Genomic DNA, 17,816 nt, shown 5'->3' with positions numbered 1-17,816 from the left:
GAACGTTATACGACTCCAATGGCGTTTTCCATCTCCTCAAAATTATCTCTGTCCACGCCTCTTTATCAACCACTACATTGGGAAACTGTGATCCTTGAAACGCCATTTTGGAATCTAAATTAGCGGCCCTTCAGTCAAAGTCGCAAAAGAACCAAAATGTCTACTCAGTTTCACACTATGTATGTCCAACGAATTTCCGGAAAATTGGTTTATACCATTCATTCTATGGGGGTCGCTATATGGTAACAAACAATCTTGCAGTTCAAAATAACTACTATGTACTCAGAATTTGATAAATACATATCACAAAATCAGAACATGTAGTACCTCATATGTTTGTAAGATATATCGTTTCTATTGTTTAACACAAAACTGTCACTCGTCTATCCCCAGCCATGGAAAAAGTTTGCAAGCCTACATTCCTTTCATGGCTACGTAGGTAGTCGATTTTTCAAAGTTTTTAGTTGAGGTTATTTTCTTTACAACCTGCTAGTATTTGTAGCTATTAGCTCCTGTATTCCGAGATGACTACGTCGGATATTGCTCAGGGGGTAATTGTTGTGTTTAATTTAATCGCTAAATAATGTAGGTTTACATTTGTAAAACTGACGGCTCGTTTAGCTTGCTAGTTAGCATGGTTATGTTCCAGGTCGTCTTTATTGCTGTTGCGCTGCGTAATCCTGAAATGTAAAATGTATCTGGGCGTTGTGAGATCTGACCGCCTGCATAGCAGGATTACAATAAGACGACCTGGAACTGATTCAGTAACTTTTTTACTATCCAGCTAGCTATGTGGCTAACACCTTAACTCCAACCAGAGTTTCTAAAAAGCAGCGTTTTACTGCCGGTTTGTTTACGCCCTTTGAGCAAGAATGAATATATGAAATACATATAGAACACAATTAGCCATGATCTGTCTAGCTAGTTTTCCAACGCATGGGTTAGTTTGCCGATGTGGCAGCCAGTGAAAGTTAACTTTCTGTGCTAGCTACAAAATCTAGCCAAATGCTGCTTAAACTGATCTGCCATCTATCTCCAGCCTTTCCAGGTCTATCCACAATCTGTACCACAATCAGTGTCAGTAAAGAAAGGGACAGGTCAGGTAGGGTGTCATTCATAGAAATAGGTCAATGTTTGTGTGTACTGTAGACAAATTTACATTTAGCCTTGTATGGGTAAGTAGTGTACAGACAATGAAAACAGGAATAGAAGATTATCTACCTAGGTTAACCAGTCCAAGCTGTAGACAGTCAGATATAGTCATACTGAGTTGGCCTAATGTTAGGCTATGTCTCCCTATAACAGGACAAAAATGCCCGGCCCCTGTCCTTGTCTGGCCATGTTGGCTTTGACAGCCTACCTCACCAGCTGGTCAACAAATCAACATGTCAAGGTTTCTGCTTCAATATCCTCTGTATTGGTGAGTAACGTTGTGATGTTACATTAAAAGTTCAGCCAGCAGATCAGTATCCCTTTTTTTAGATGGGAAAAATAAGTTGGCCCATTTCCTCTAAATTCATTTCTAAAACTTATTCTGGACTTATGCCCAGAATCCTCAATGTTGTTCTTTGGAACTCTCTAAAATGTGTTTTTTTTCTTCATTTTCCTCAAGTTTGACCCAAAATTTACAAAGCAATGTTATCACTAAGATTAGCAAACAATATTTCCCTCACTATCCAGGCGAAACTGGTATTGGCAAATCCACCCTAATGGACACACTGTTCAACACTAACTTTGAGAACTTTGAGTCGTCCCACTTCGAGCCCAAGGTGAAGCTGCGAGCGCAGACCTATGACCTGCAGGAGAGCAACGTGCGACTCAAGCTGACCATCGTCAACACAGTGGGCTTTGGGGACCAGATGAACAAGCAGGAGAGGTGAGAGAAGTGCAGTCATGATATACCTGGGTCGTATTCATTAGGCACCAACCTAACAGCCTACTTGAACTTGTCCAATAACTTCATTAAGAAACCCTTGTTTTAGTGTTCCGTTTCAAAACGTTTTGCTATGGTAGCCTATGCCCTAATGAATATGACCCTGATGCTGAATGATGAAACAAAGCACATTATTATGTCTTTCTATCCAACACAAATCAATGTTTTACCTCACAACTTCTGATGGAATATGTCCTCTCTGAATGTTTCCTTTGGCAGCTACCAGCATGTTGTGGACTACATTGACACCCAGTTTGAGTCGTATCTACAGGAGGAGTTGAAGATCAAGCGGTCCCTTCACAACTACCATGACTCCCGTATCCATGCCTGTCTCTACTTCATCGCCCCTTCAGGACACTCTCTCAAGTCCCTAGACCTGGTCACCATGAAGAAACTGGACAGCAAGGTGAGGGCCTAAAACTAAAAGAAGCTGTCACTATTGCATTTTTTTCTCTCTTTTGATTTTGTTTCTGGCACAGTTATACAGCATTAGTCTATAAATATAAACTTTCATAATTGTTGTTGTGTTTAAATGTAGAATTAAGGGGGTGTTTTTAATTTTATTTAGTGTTATGGAGTATTTGGGCAGTTTAGGAAGTGTCATGGCGGTTGATAAAAACTGCATGATGAGTAATTACTACTGTGTTACTGTGACAGGACTGAACAAGTCTGACAAATCAGAATGTTGACATTGGGCAATCACAGAAGTCTGTCCTGACTGTGCTTTAGTTGTATGTATTTTAATTTTTTTTAACCTTTATTAACTAGGCAAGTCAATTAAGAACACATTTTTATTTACAATGACAGCCTACCCCTGGCAAACCCTAACGACTCTGGGCCAATTGTGCGCCGCCCTATGGGACTCCCAATCACGGCCGGTTTGTGATACAGGCGAACCAGGATCTGTAGGGATGCATCTAGCACTGAGATGCAGTGCCTTAGACCGCTGTGCCACTCAGGAGCCCCATAGTTGTGTTCTACAGTACTGTTCTTTCACAAAGGGGAATTTGTTTCTTGTAAAATTAATTTGATGTCCTGTTTGATTCTTGAGGGAATAATGTCAATTCAGAAAGAAAATGTATTATTTATAAGACAAACTATGTATTTTTTGTAGGTCAACATCATTCCTGTTATCGCCAAAGCAGACACCATCTCCAAGAGCGAGCTCCACAAGTTTAAGATCAAGATCATGAGTGAATTGGTCAGTAACGGTGTCCAGATCTACCAGTTCCCTACCGACGACGAGACAGTCTCCAAGATCAACACTGCCATGAATGTGAGTTTAGAACACTCCCTTGGTTCCAGCCAACACATCCCTTGGCATCTTTCAGGATCTCTGCCCAATTCCATTCCTCACAGTGGTGAATTTGACTGTGCTAGACAGTGCACCTCAGTGAGTATGGCTACATGCACACAGTAACACGATTATTGTGGGTAGTTTGATGAAAACATTTACATGCTTTGCAAGAAGAACGATTTGCCTAATTATCCTGTTTACATGGGACTACCTGATAGGGCTTTGATCAATACAGAAAATATGCAATAAAAATAATGTTCTACGACAGCGACGTGTTATTTTTTTTTTAGAAAGAGTTCGGACATCTAAAGTTTGTATGGGAACTACTACAAATATTCCTACTTTCATTTTTTCCCGAACTCACTTCACTCACGCTAAAGAGGGAGGCTCACTCGGCTGGTGCTAGCACATGCGCAGATAACTTATTCATACCTCGCCTATTCCTCTCTGATTTAGAAGATACTGTTGCACAAACTACATGCTGATTTAGGCCTACAACAGCACTGGTATCAGGGTGTATTAGCTAGCTATGTTTGCTCTGACTCAGTACATGTATTAGCTAGCCAGCGGCTAACAATAAAAACATTTGCTAAGTAAAGGCACACTATCTGTTTGCAGACAGTAATATACACAAACTAATAGTGTCATTGTAGAACGCTTGTGGATGTGACAAGTACAATTGTGTTTTATTTTGATTAATATTAAGAAGCTAAGTGGAAAGCAGCATCGTTATCATCAACATATTCATGAGAGACGAGTCGCATATCACATTCAACAAACCAAACATTAAGATAACGTTATAGAAGGGAAAAAAAACGGTCCATGCATCAATACCGGTATATAGTAAATTAGAAGATACCGCCCAACCCTAGAGTATGCTTTCTTCAATTTTGACCGTACTCCGATTTAAGATATGCAGAGTAAGGTGTTTACATGACTAATGCCATACTTATCCTACTGCCAAAATCTGTTTCATATTGACTTAGTGTGCATGTAAATGTACTCAGTGTCTTCTATGCCTATGATCTATTTGCTAATGTCAGGGTATCCTGCCTTTTGCTGTTGTGGGGAGCTCAGAGGAGGTGAAGATTGGAAATAAAATGGTCAAAGCTCGGCAGTATCCCTGGGGTGTGGTGCAAGGTAGGTACACCTGTTTTACCGTGTAGGCTTCAGACTTATAGCTTGCTTTCTTTGAAGTGAAGTGTCTATGGCTCTGCAGTACAAATGCCAGGGGGTAAAGGTATGTCTGTCTGTCTTGTTTCAGTGGAGAATGAGAACCACTGTGACTTTGTGAAGCTGAGGGAGATGCTGATCTGTGTGAACATGGAGGACCTGAGGGAGCAGACCCACACACGCCACTACGAGCTCTACCGCCGCTGCAAACTGGAGGAGATGGGATTCACAGACACAAACCCAGAGAGCAAGCCAGTCAGGTACGGAGAGAGCAGTGTGTGCACGCACAGTTATCATTTTGGGCCTGTGATAACTAGATAAGCTGCATAGATTAAAAGGTCTGAAAAAGCATTTAACGTTATACAGCGAGAGGAGGCTGTATATTTGTATTAAACTGTGTGTCTGCAGCCTGCAGGAGACCTATGAAGCCAAGCGTCACGAGTTCCTGGGAGATTTGCAGCGGAGAGAGGAGGAGATGAGGCAGATGTTTGTCCAGAGAGTCAAGGAAAAGGAGACTGAGCTGAAGGAAGCCGAGAGAGAGGTACTGAACACACACACAGTGTCCTACTGTGACAGCATGCTATACAGGTCAGCAAGAGACATATAGGCCTAGACGTGGCGTTCAGACTCATGATTTGTAACCAAAAAATTGTAGGGGAAATCATCACAGAAAACCCATCTTCAATGATCTTTCATATTAAATGAATGTATTTTTGGTTGAAGAGATCCATGTGAGAAGCGTCTTTGGGTTTTAGAAAAGCGCTAGAAATTCGAGGTATTAAAAACACTGACGTTTGATGTTTTCCCCTCAGTTGCAAGGTAAGTTTGAGCAGCTGAAGAGACTGCACTCTGAGGAGAAGAGCAAGCTGGATGAGAAGAGAAGGTCTCTGGAGGACGAGATCAACACCTTCAGCAAGAAGAAAGCAGCTGCCGAGCTGCTCCAAGGCCAGTCCTTCAACACTAACGCCAACCTCAAGAAGGACAAAGACCGTAAAAAGTAAGATAAAAGTTTTGATACTTACTTAATCACACAGGCCTAAATGGTTGCAAAAAGGACAAAGACCGCAAGAAGTATGATGCATGTCCTTGTAAAATATGTTTCAGGACGGCTGTTTAATTCCCTTCGATGTTTATTGCTGAAATGTTTTGGGACAGCTCAAAGCTCTATTACACATTGTTAATCACATTCAATCATAACTTATTTCCCCTATTCAAACTTTATTTCCCCTCTCAATTTCATGATGCATGTGCAGAGACTAACTAAAATGTATGTACACCAGAATTCTATATTTTGTGTGTGGACTGCAGGCGTTATACAGTCATTTTAGTTCATCAGTGTGATTGCATTTCTGATTGACAGGAGTCCAGAAATGGAAGCTAAGGATGTTAACTTGACTTGTGACGAGGCTACTAACCAAAACCACAACTGTTGCTTCAGAAACCTGTGAAGTCAGTGAGATGATAGGGAGGGAAGTAGGGTATAAAGAAAACGTCAGTTTGTTTTTAGATGAGGAAACTATTGATTTGACAGTTGATAGGAAAGCTTAGTTAAGGAGTATAGATGTGTTGACACATTTCGCAAATGAGTGATTTTATATTTCCTCTTTTTCGTTGGGTCTCCTTTAGCTCTGGGTTCATGTGAAGAAATAAATGGACAAAGACCCCCTCCCATCAGTCAGAAGACAAATAAATACAAAATGGAATACATTCACCGATAGTCATCATTGTTTGCCTTATTAGTTAAATACCAGCCAGAGTATTGATAAGGCTCTTTTTAAGACTGGTAACCCTTTGTATTACTTTACTTTTCACTTCTACAGCTAGAGGGTGCCAAATGATCAAGGTCTGGTTAGGGTTATCGTTTGAAAATACTGTACTTTACACTAAACAGAAATACAATTTGTTTGACATTCAAGATGTATTTAATTGTCCAATCTCGGAATTTGTTTTCTTACCGGGTTGTCTTGAGTATTCACTTTAAATTGGATATCAGATAATGTTTGTAAACCTTCACTTAATTCTGCAGATAGCAGAATATATATTTGCATGTCTTTTAAAATATGCTATTCACCAGTAGTGTGTATTATATAGCTTGATATTTATTCCATGTGTTATTATTGTAGACTCGTGGGTTTCTGGATGGATTCCATGTTTAGAAATACCTAGCTCTGATCCAGGACATTAGTGCACGTTCCTCACATGTTACATTAGTGGAGGAACGCGCACCAACGACCAGGACCGGAGCTAAGTTATACCCACCGCATGTTACATTCCAATCACTGAGGTATTATTGATATTACATTCTAAAAACACTTATTATATGCCTTCCTGGTATTTTATTCAAACGCTAAAGAATGAAGCGGCTGCTGACATGGGAATTCGTTTTTGAAGAGTGAAACCATGTTTTTTTTGCTCAATGATCTAAATAGAACACTAGGTCAAGTGGTTTTGACATTGTAAAGAACCGTCATGCATCTAATGTCGTGTGTGGAATAATGATTGCCAAACATTTTTTTCCCCTCAGAAGGGATAGCTTTGAAAATAACTCTTACCTGCAATGCTTTTTTCTTAACTCTCAAATATGAACTGAGGTTTGTTCTTAGGTGTGGAGAAACAAGGGTTTATATCACTAAAAATAAAACATATGTTTCTCATACATACATGTCATGTTATTTCACTGTACTAATGAATTGAGAGTTGTTGGATGAGGTATTAATTCATGTTTATTTACATATCAAAAGTAGAACTCCATAAAATCACTCCAGCAAATACACAAAACATAAAAGGCTTTGTTACATAATTACAAAGCACCGGTGTTACTCTGCTCTTGACTTTAATGACCTCAGAACGGGCATGATGTCATCCAGACAGTCCACATCTGTAAGATCAACCAAAATAGACGTACTAATAACCACATGATCAGTAAACGATTTCAAACAAATGCATTATTGGATGGTAATAACATTTCCCTACCTAGAGTCTGGAGCAGCTCCTGAACCAAAAAGTAGAATGCAGGGAAGAACACCTCATGTTCCTTTACCTTCAAAATAATACTGACAAGCACACATATTTAACCCCAGACAATAGGCACATTTTATTACATTAACACATTACTCAACATAAATTCTGCTGCTTGTACCTGTCAATATCATTGGTTCCCAGGAGGACGTGGAGCTCGTGGCCAACCGTGGCCTCTGGGGAATTAACCAGACTGGCTACCTGGTTTACCACCTCACTAAGGGGTGCTCTGTCATCTGAAATTAAATTGTGTTAGAAGAAAGAAATGAATTACATCCCTCAGCCAAGTATACTGAACTAAAATATAATCACAACATGTCAAGTGTTGGTTTCATGAGCTGAAATAAAATGTTCCATACACACAATTCTTATTTCTCTCAAAAGTTGTGCACAAATTTGTTTACATCCCTGTTAATGAGCATTTCTCCTTTGCCAAGATAATCCATCCACCTGACAGGTGTGGCATATCAAGAAGCTGATTAAACAGCATGATCATTACACAGGTGCACCTTAAAATGTGCAGTTAAGGTATCTGTGACCACCAGATGCATATCTATATTCCCAGTCATGTGAAATCCAGAGATGAAGGTCTAATTCATTTATTTCAATTGAATGATTTCCTTGTATGAACTGTAACTTTAAAATTGTTGCATTTTTATTTTTGTTCAGTGCATGTTCTGGAGAACATGAATTGACCAGTACAGTATGTGCTGTAGAATAGCTCATGAGTTAGACACAGTCCTACCCAGGGCCAGGATGTCCCTGAGATTCCTCATAGCGTTGGTCATCTCCCCAAGCCTGGTGTAGACCTCGTTCATACGTGGATACACCCCGCTGAGGGAGGTTATATCAAACAGCTTCTGGAAGTGGGACACCATGGACTGGAGAGTGTTCTTAGTGGGGCTCCTCAGCACCTGGTTAGAGTTAGTTTCACATAAAGAGTTCGGCTTTCACCTATACACACAATTTTTCATACATTTTTATTAAGAAAAAGAATTGGACAATATCACTATCACAAACATTGTACATGAGAAATGATCTGAGGTATAATGTTTTGCCTCATCTAAAGTTGAGCTGTAATTTCCATGGTTGCTGTAAACCAGGACTACCAACCTTATCCTCCCCAGAGTTGGTCTCCTCTAGCAGAGTGTCCACCAGTAGCATAAGGTCCTCCACTCGAACACTTTCCATAAGACTAGTAGGGCCTGCTGGCTGCCATGGTAACAGTCTCAGCATCAACTTACTCAGGGCACAGTGCAGGTCCTAAGCACACAAAGAGACAGACAAGTAAAGACTTGGGTCTCTAGACGAGAGACAATGATAAACAGACGTGGTTAAAGCCTATTCTAGCCATACATATCACAGAAAACAGATGTTGTAGATATGAAGAGTTCTTCAACTCTGGCTTTCAGTGACAGGGCAAGTTGACACTGGACTATTGGACCTGGCTGCATACATGTTAGATGCGCTTTATAGACAGTCAGTCAGCTCTCACCTTCAGTGAAGCCAGTTGGTCAGCCCACATCTCCAGAGTGGAGAGGAGTTCGTCAAACTCGACCATCTCTGAGGCCCTGTTGGACAGCGGATGGCTGGTTGATGGCCTCGGTCTATGGAGCCTCAGTGGAGCCCCGGAAGTAGTCAAAACCGCTCTGATGTCATTCAGAACCTGAAAGTCAGGTAAGACAAATAGTCCAGCAAAGTCTGAATCAAAAACATAAAGTAAAGTGAGTTGATACTCGCTCCCGCTTTAGACAAGGGGAGATAAACGGAGTACCTTCTCGTGTCTGGCAGCCAAGGCCTTTGCCTTCACCACCTCCTGGTTACTCAGAGCAGCCCTCTCCTCCTCTTTAAACTCCTGAGCAGACCTGGGGTGTAGGTAAAGGTGATATGACTACCAATAGGACAGGCAGCATTCTAGGTTAAGGTAAGGAAGGGGTTAACTATGGGGTTAAGCTGTGGTGCTCGTCATATCCAAGAAGAATGACAGTTGCGTAATTTTTTTCCCCACCTCATGTTACTCTGGCGAATAAGTCTGTCCATGCGTCTCAGTTCTTTGTATGACTTCAGCTCTTTCACTGTGGGCCTAGATTCCAAGTCTTGCTTCAACTGCTGAATTTCATTCCTAAGCTCCTCCCTCTGAGCTTTGGTGTCCTTTAACTGTTCCTGATAGGACTATTGGGGAGAAGTAAGATTCAGAACTAAGATCATGATCATGGAATGTGGGGAAGAGGAACAGTTGTTACACTGTTCAAGACAAGTCATCCAGAACCATGAAGAGTTCTGGTGTTCATGTTCGAAAAGTACAGGAAGTCACCTTCAGGAGAGCTTTGTGATTGGGGGAGACCCCGGTGGTGATTCTCATGCTGCTCTGCGATTGGTCAGATGTTTGTGATCCCCCAGAATCTGCTTTGAGGGACCTGAGGGAAGAAGTAAAGGTTGGTTAGTGACATCCGTCTACTTTTCTTTAGTCTTACAGTGAGAAAGGGTGTTGTCATAAAAATGATGCAAAACATTGAAAATAACATTGTCTATACAATATTTACTTGATATCGTCGCGGAGCTGTTCCATTTGGGCCTCATAGATGTCAATTACATCCAACACCCTGATGGAAAAGAAAGGTATTTGAAATCCTATAACTTCCAGCCATAAATCTATAATAATTTTGTTAAGCAAGGGTAAAATGTTGTATTATGAATCCTAATCTATGGTCTTAACGACAGCAGCGGTTTATCTTACTGCTGGTCCACTGGTGAGCTGGGCCGAGCTGATCTCTTGTGGATCTGCTGAAACACCTGGTTCTGCCTAGCAACCCGCCTCTCTTCCTCTGTCACAGTGAAGTAGAGCTTCCTCTGTAGCTGGGAAACCACATCTTTCTCCTCAGACAGCTTCTGCTCCAGGCCCTGGCCCCATTTCTACCAGCGGCAGAGCAGACAAACAAAACAAGAAAAGACAAACAAGAAAGTTACAGTATAATCAGGGGATATCATGTGCTGTCGGAAAATAAATATTAGTGCCCAACTCTTGTGGCTAGTTCCCCAGACACAGATTAAGCCTCGACCTAGACTAAAAAGCATGCTAAATAGAGAATCTCAATTGAAAGTGCTTTTTAGTCCAGGACTAGACTTAATCTGTGTCTGCTGGTAAACCAGCCCTGGCTATTTCCAGGGCACTACCTACCTGTGCATCTCTCGTGTCCTGCTGAAGTTGGTGCACTTTGCTGTGCTGCTGCGCGGCCTTGCCAATGTAACTGTCTTCCAGGTCCTGCAGCTTGCTCTTCACCCCGTCCAGAACTCCCTCCAACTCAGTCACCCTCTGGGACTGACGGGCAGCGCGGCTAATGTGCTGCTGAGCCTCCTCTCTGGAACAAACACCGGTAACACTTTACTTAAAGCTGGCAGGTATAATGGATTATGATACAATACAGATAATTGTAAAGCAACACAAAGACAGAAATTTCACACTTCGAAGCATTGCTACTACTCCTTTAGGACACACACTTAACCTACTCCTTTGGGGCACACAATTAACCCTTACTAAATGCTTGATAGGATTTAATAATCCTATGTAATCCTACATTTACATTGGAACATTTAGCAGACGCTCTTATCCAGAGTGACTTACAAGACCAATTAGGGTTAAGTGCCTTGCACAAGGGCACAGACAGATTTTTCACCTAGTCAGCTCCAGATTCGAACCAGTGACTTTTCGGGTTACTGGCCCAACGCTCTTAACCGCTAAGCTACCTGCCGCCCTCCTATTTTATTGGATAATAAAAATTGAGGAGGGCCATATTGAACTAATTGGGATAAGTACATATCAAACTGAAGATCTTTCGCAGGAAATAATGGTTAAGAGAATATACATAATTATTCAAGTGATCAACAATATGAAATATAAAATCCAACTTTCAATCATATATTGATTCGTCAGATACATCAATAACCTATCCTAAAAAAAACATAGTCAAAAACCATCAATTATCTTTCCAGGAGAGAAGCTAAAGTGAGGTAGACTGGAATCCAAACTGATGTTTTGGGGGAAAAAATACCATATCAGATTGAATTCCAGGCTAAAAGAGAGGGTCTCTGACAGACAGGCTTAACATGGTGATAGATTGATATTCAGGCTAGGTGATCTCCCTCCGTCACGCCCCAATGGTTAACACTTGCTGGCTGAGCAGCTGGTGTAAGCCGGCCCCATGTCTACCTCTTACCCCTCTCTGTCTCACTGTATTAGGCTTACTACTCATGTCCACTAAGACTATTGTGTGACAACAGCTGGCAGGCACATGATCACGGATCTATATTATTAGGTAGATGGATGAACAACAGATCTGACAAAAACATATTTCTTTCTGACATGGAGATTATTCTAATAATCATATAAGGTGATGGAGGAATTTTTTGCGAGGTTAGAAACAGGATCAAGTAACTGTGGGTTCAAAAAAATTTGGCTTCAAGAAGTGAGGTTTCCTACATACTGGAAAAGCAATGTTCTGCATGTCCGTGAGTGTCTAAAATGATAAATATAACCATTTAATATGAATTTTATAACTACTTAAGTTGGTTGTTGGACTGGATGAGCTCCTGAATCAAGGTCTGTCTCCTCTCCGAGTCTGTAAGCATCGTCCGCAGCATAGTCCTGATGTCACAGGCCGACTTCTTCTCCAGAAGAACCAAGTCTATGAGCAAGATGACACACATTAAAGTAGAATATCTTATTGTCCATTTTCCTTCCAGTTCTTTTTACTTATAGGCCTATATTGTTTGGGCACCATGACCACTGCCTCACTAAATAACATTGAGAAAACTAGCCAGAAACATTGAGACCCTGGCTGGCAGCCTACCGGAAATAGAAGAGCCAGTAAGTAGAATAGGAGCAATGCATGCGCCAAATGGTTTCCCTTTGGGAAAAGGCTCATCACACAGAGGGGTGAGTTTGAGTGCTAACTTAGACGAGACAATGCACACCTAGAGCCAATAATTATTCATTATTTGCACACACAGAAACACAAGACAGACTGTAGAATGTTCAGCGGTCTAAAACATTAACACTCCTCCTTATAGACTTGTTCAACATGATCCAAGAAGTGAGTTAAGACATTTAGCTAAGATGTGACAGTTCAGAATGTTACAGCAAGAAGATGATACAAAAACCATACTAAACCATTACCTGCAAGGTTCTTATTCGCGACGGGATCAGCAAAGTGAACCGGCTTGAACCCATGGTGCTGGAGGAGTCTGTTCACAGCATCCCACTCTGTCTGCTCCTGCTGCTAGGTCCAAACACACAGCAAAACCACCACATCACACAGTCCATTACAATACAACACACAAAGAATGTAGTATGATGCAGATTATTCCCAATTATTAAAAAAATTCATGCAATGCTTAATATGAGCTCTGCTCTACCTGAAACTGGCTGTAGGTCCACAGAAACACGTATGTTTTGTCTCTTGAATGAAACACAGCATTTGTGTTCTCCCTATCCATTTCCTCAGTATGTTATACACTTTAGGCTATGCACACCACCCTGTCTGTTCCTGATGAGATAAAGAAATTCTAAGCGTTCCTCTTGCTCCATCTTCTATTTGACAGGAGGGTGTCGGTGTGTCAGCCGGCTACTGTACCCTCCCCCCCAGTCAACGCTTAACGTTATATGGGGTTATCGAATTACTTGGTCCCCCTTTGAGACCACCACCATGACAACACACAAACACAAATAGTTGTAATACCTGTTCCATCTCTTCTCCACCTGCAGAGGTGAAAATAGGTTAGTTTACTAGCTAGCTGAGATAGCAGTGATGTTGAACACATAGGCTACCTAGATAGCTATCTACTGTTAGCTAGCTAGCAATCTACGTTGCTAACTAGTTAGCCAAGTATTGCATGTTTCACCAAACAAAAGATAGAATTCCTAAAACATTCTGAATACTAATTTCCTACAATAACGTTTGGACATAACATATTCACCATGTATGTGCTTGTTGTGATGATTGGCTTCTCCAAAAATGTCAGTTCCCAAATTTCAAACCAAAAGCGCGGAAGTAAAGTAGAATTTATTGTGGACCGTTTCAACCAATAAAATAAAGCAAAATGTAGGGGATAGTTGATGTTGGATTTTGATTGGTGAAGCCAGATTTTTCTCAGACACTGGCGAGTTTGGTTTCTCAGTTCCACTAACCGAACACGTCAACCTTAAAAATACGTTCCATATCGTTTTATTGCAGTCACGCTGCGCAGGTAATTGACATATCGTGTGTCAAGATGCTCATTGCAAGTTGCTTTCAATAGTAAAAAGGTCAGTAATCATAATAGCTTTAATTCACAAACTATTCTTTGGCATATTCGACATCGGGTAATATGACAAAGAATAGTTTATGAATTAAAGCAATTATGATTACTGACCTTTTTACTATTGAAAGCAAGATGCAATGAGCATCTTGACACACGATATGTCAAACTTGCTCCAGTTGAATAAAGCCATCTATAAATCTCAAAATAACCTTATCATTGGTGGCACCTTAATTGGGCAGGACAGGTTCGTGGTAATGGCTGGAGCGCTATTATTGGAATGGTATCAACAATATAAACACAACATGTAACAATTTCAAAGATTTTACTGAGTTGCAGTTCATATAAGAAAACCAGTCAGTATCTGGTGTGACCACTGTTTTTCTCATGCAGCATGACACATCTCCTTCGCATAGAGTTGATCAGGCTGTTGATTGTGGCCTATGGAATGTTGTCCCACTTCTCTTCAATGGCTGTGCGAATTGGTGGATATTGGCGGCAACTGGACAACGCTGACGTACACGTATATCCAGAGCATCCCAAACATGCTAAATCGATGACATGTCTGGTGAGTATGCAGGCAGAACTGGGACATTTTCAGCGTTCAGTAATTGTGCACATATTGTGCACAAATGAGGCTGTGTATTATCATGCTGAAACATGAGGTGATGGCAGCTGATGAATGACAAGACAATGGGGCTCAGGATGTTGTCACGTTATCTCTGCCTTCAAATTGCCATCGATAAAATGCAATTATGTTCGTTGTCCGTAGTTTATGCCTGCCCATACCATAACCCCACCAACACCATGGGGCACTCTGTTCACAATGTTGACATCAGCAAACCACTCACTCACACAATGCCGTGCACATGGTCTGCGGTTGTGAGGTAGGTTGGACGTACTGCCAAATTCTCAAAAATGACATTGGAGGAGGCTTATGGTAGAGAAATTAACATTCAATTACAGTGCATTAGGAAAGTATTCAGACCCCTTCCCTTTTCCACATTTTGTTACGTTACAGCCTTATTCTAAAATAGATTAAATACATTTCTTCCCTCATCAATCTACACACAATACCCCATAAGGACAAAGCTAAAACAGGTTTTTATAAATGTTAGCACATTTATAAAAAATGTAAAACTGAAATACCTTATTTACATAAGTATTCAGACCCTTTGCTATGAGACTCGAAATTGAGCTCAGGTGCATCCTGTTTCCATTGATTATCCTTGAGATGTTTCTACAACTTGTTTGGAGTCCACCTGTGGTGAATTCAATTCATTGGACATGATTTGGAAAGGCACACAACTGCCTATATGTACAGTGAGGGAAACAAGTATTTGATCACCTGCTGATTTTGTACGTTTGCCCACTGACAAAGAAATGATCAGTCTATAATTTTAATGGTAGGTTTATTTGAGCAGTGAGAGACAGAATAACAAAAAAAAATCCAGAAAAACGCATGTCAAAAATGTTATGAATTGATTTGCATTTTAATGAGGGAAATAAGTATTTGACCCTCTCTCAATCAGAAAGATTTCTGGCTCCCAGGTGTCTTTTATACAGGTAACGAGCTGAGATTAGGAGCACACTCTTAAAGGGAGTGCTCCTAATCTCAATTTGTTACCTGTCTAAAAGACACCTGTCCACAGAAGCAATCAATCCATCAGATTCCAAACTCTCCACCATGGCCAAGACCAAAGAGCTCTCCAAGGATGTCAGGGACAAGATTGTAGACCTACACAAGGCTGGAATGTGCTACAAGACCATCATCAAGCAGCTTGGTGAGAAGGTGACAACAGTTGGTGCGATTATTCGCAAATGGAAGAAACACAAAAAAACTGTCAATCTCCCTCGGCCTGGGGCTCCATGCAAGATCTCACCTCGTGGAGTTGCAATGATCATGAGAAAGGTAAGGAATCAGCCCAGAACTACACAGGAGGATCTTGTCAATGATCTCAAGGCAGCTGGGACCATAGTCACCAAGAAAACAATTGGTAACACACTACGCCGTGTAGGACTGAAATCCTGCAGCGCCCGCTGCTCAAGAAAGCACATATACATGCCCGTCTGAAGTTTGCCAATGAACATCTGAATGATTCAGAGGACAACTGGTGAAAGTGTTGTGGTCAGATGAAACCAAAATGGAGCTCTTTGGCATCAACTCAACTCGCCGTGTTTGGAGGAGGAGGAATGCTGCCTATGACCCCAAGAACACCATCCCCACCGTCAAAGATGGAGGTGGAAACATTATGCTTTGGGGGTGTTTTTCTGCTAAGGGGACAGGACAATTTCAACGTATCAAAGGGACGATGGACGGGGCCATATACCGTCAAATCTTGGGTGAGAACCTCCTTCCCTCAGCCAGGGCATTGAAAATGGGTCGTGGATGGGTATTCCAGCATGACAATGACCCAAAACACACAGCCAAGGCAACAAAGGAGTGGCTCAAGAAGAAGCACATTAAGGTCCTGGAGTGGCCTAGCCAGTCTCCCGACCTTAATCCCATAGAAAATATGTGGAGGGAGCTGAAGGTTTGAGTTGCCAAACGTCAGCCTCGAAACCTTAATGACTTGGAGAAGATCTGCAAAGAGGAGTGGGACAAAATCCCTCCTGAGATGTTTGCAAACCTGGTGGCCAACTACAAGAAACGTCTGACCTCTGTGATTGCCAACAAGGGTTTTGCCACCAAGTACTAAGTCATGTTTTGCAGAGGGGTCAAATACTTATTTCCCTCATTAAAATGCAAATCAATTTATAACATTTTTGGCATTTTTCTGGATTTTTGTTGTTGTTATTCTGTCTCTCACTGTTCAAATAAACGTACCATTAAAATTATAGACTGATCATTTCTTTGTCAGTGGGCAAACGTACAAAATCAGCAGGGGATCAAATACTTTTTTCTCTCACTGTAGTCCCACAGTTGACAATGCATGTCAGAGTAAAAACCAAGCAATGAGGTCAAAAGAATTGTCCGTAGAGCTCTGAAATAGGATTGTGTCAAGGCACAGATCTGGGGAAGGGTACCAAAAAATGTCTGCAGCATTGAAGGTCCCCAAGAACACAGTGACCTAAATCATTCTTAAATGGAAGAAGTTTGGAACCACCAAGACTCTTCCTAGAGCTGGCCGCCCGGCCAAACTGAGCAATCAGGGGAGAAGGGCCTTGGTCAGGGAAGTGACCAAGAACCCGATGGTCACTCTGACAGAGCTCCAGAGTTCCTCTGTGGAGATGGGGGAACCTTCCAGAAGGACAACCATCTCTGCAGCACTCCACCAATCAAGCCTTTATGGGAGCGTGGCCAGACGGAAGCCAATCCTCAGTAAAAGGCACATAACAGCCCACTTGGAGTTTGCCAAAAGGCACCTAAAGGACTCTCAGACTATAAGAAAGAAGATTCTCTGGTCTGATGAAACAGAACAAAGTACAGAGAGATCCTTGATGAAAACCTGCTCCCAAATGTTCAGGACCTCAGACTGGGGCAAAGGTTCACCTTCCAACAGGACAACGACCCTTAGCACACAGCCAAGACAATGCAGGAGTGGCTTTGGGACAAGTCTCTGAATGTCCTTGAGTGGCCCAGCCAGAGCCTGGACTTGAACCCAATCAAACATCTTTGGAGAGACCTGAAAATAGCTGTGCACTGACGCTCCCATCCAACCTGACAGTGTTTGAGAGGATCTTCAGAGAAGAATTGGAGAAACTCCCCAAATACAGGTGTGCCAAGCTTGTAGCATCATACCCAAGAAGATTTGAGGCTGTAATCACTGCAAAAGGCGCTCCAACAAAGTACTGAGTAAAGGGTCTGAATACTTTGCTGAAATTTGCTAAAATTTCTAAAAACCTGTTTTAGATTTTGTCATTATGGGTTACTGTGTGTAGATTGATGAGGGGGGGAAAACTATTTCATCCATTTTAGAATAAGGCTGTAACCTAACAAAATGTGGAAAAAGTAAAATACTTTGCAAATGTACTATGTCTGGCAACAGCTTTGGTGGACATTCCTGCATTCAGCAGGCCAATTGCACACTTCCTCAAAACTTGAGACATTTGTGGCATGGTGTTGTGTGACAAAACTGCACATTTTAAAGTGGCATTTTA

The 17,816-nt window shown here is 41.5% G+C and overlaps 2 protein-coding genes across 4 annotated transcripts; one reads left to right on the top strand and one right to left on the bottom strand.

Annotated features, from left to right (window-relative positions):
• The first annotated feature begins 382 nt into the window (after positions 1-382).
• Positions 383-7,059, top strand: LOC106574278 (septin-10). Its single transcript, XM_014150068.3, has 10 exons — positions 383-551; positions 1,306-1,420; positions 1,681-1,876; positions 2,153-2,339; positions 3,048-3,209; positions 4,274-4,370; positions 4,495-4,663; positions 4,812-4,944; positions 5,216-5,400; positions 6,030-7,059. Exons 1-10 carry the CDS (start codon positions 525-527, stop codon positions 6,043-6,045), a joined length of 1,287 nt encoding a protein of 428 aa, XP_014005543.1. The 5' UTR covers positions 383-524; the 3' UTR covers positions 6,046-7,059.
• Positions 7,060-7,108: 49 nt separating this feature from the next.
• On the bottom strand, positions 7,109-13,646 carry LOC106574275 (centrosomal protein of 70 kDa). 3 transcript variants are annotated; one of them, XM_014150064.3, is made up of 16 exons: positions 13,395-13,646; positions 13,157-13,176; positions 12,595-12,697; positions 11,980-12,103; positions 10,600-10,780; positions 10,159-10,334; positions 9,965-10,024; positions 9,736-9,838; positions 9,430-9,593; positions 9,196-9,286; positions 8,917-9,087; positions 8,535-8,684; positions 8,167-8,335; positions 7,543-7,657; positions 7,377-7,456; positions 7,109-7,281 (listed from the first exon to the last, which is right to left on the bottom strand). In XM_014150064.3, exons 2-16 carry the CDS (start codon positions 13,163-13,165, stop codon positions 7,220-7,222), a joined length of 1,758 nt encoding a protein of 585 aa, XP_014005539.1. In that variant the 5' UTR covers positions 13,166-13,176; positions 13,395-13,646; the 3' UTR covers positions 7,109-7,219. The 3 variants fall into 3 exon arrangements, with proteins under 3 accessions (XP_014005539.1, XP_014005540.1, XP_082818960.1); XM_014150065.3 differs by having other exon boundaries at positions 12,595-12,694; positions 13,395-13,607; XM_082962834.1 differs by lacking the exons at positions 13,157-13,176; positions 13,395-13,646 and adding an exon at positions 12,834-13,143 and having other exon boundaries at positions 12,595-12,694.
• Between the last annotated feature and the right edge of the window lie 4,170 nt (positions 13,647-17,816).

The sequence above is a fragment of the Salmo salar genome, chromosome 16, assembly GCF_965601325.2.
Source record: "Salmo salar chromosome 16, fSalSal1, whole genome shotgun sequence".
In the NCBI taxonomy this organism is placed as follows: Eukaryota; Metazoa; Chordata; class Actinopteri; order Salmoniformes; family Salmonidae; genus Salmo; species Salmo salar.
This window is presented reverse-complemented; position numbering and strand designations above follow the sequence as displayed.

Excerpts from the sequence above, each read along its gene's own strand:
- LOC106574278 (XM_014150068.3), top strand. The coding sequence starts at position 525 with ATGACTACGTCGGATATTGCTCAGGGG. Across the intron at positions 3,210-4,273 it reads AGATCAACACTGCCATGAAT|GGTATCCTGCCTTTTGCTGT; the intron begins GTGAGTTTAGAA and ends TGCTAATGTCAG. Across the intron at positions 4,371-4,494 it reads TCCCTGGGGTGTGGTGCAAG|TGGAGAATGAGAACCACTGT; the intron begins GTAGGTACACCT and ends GTCTTGTTTCAG.
- LOC106574275 (XM_082962834.1), bottom strand. The coding sequence starts at position 12,914 with ATGGATAGGGAGAACACAAATGCTGTGTTTCATTCAAGAGACAAAACA. Across the intron at positions 12,104-12,594 it reads CGCGAATAAGAACCTTGCAG|ACTTGGTTCTTCTGGAGAAG; the intron begins GTAATGGTTTAG and ends TCTTGCTCATAG. Across the intron at positions 10,781-11,979 it reads CAGTCCAACAACCAACTTAA|AGAGGAGGCTCAGCAGCACA; the intron begins GTAGTTATAAAA and ends TGTTTGTTCCAG.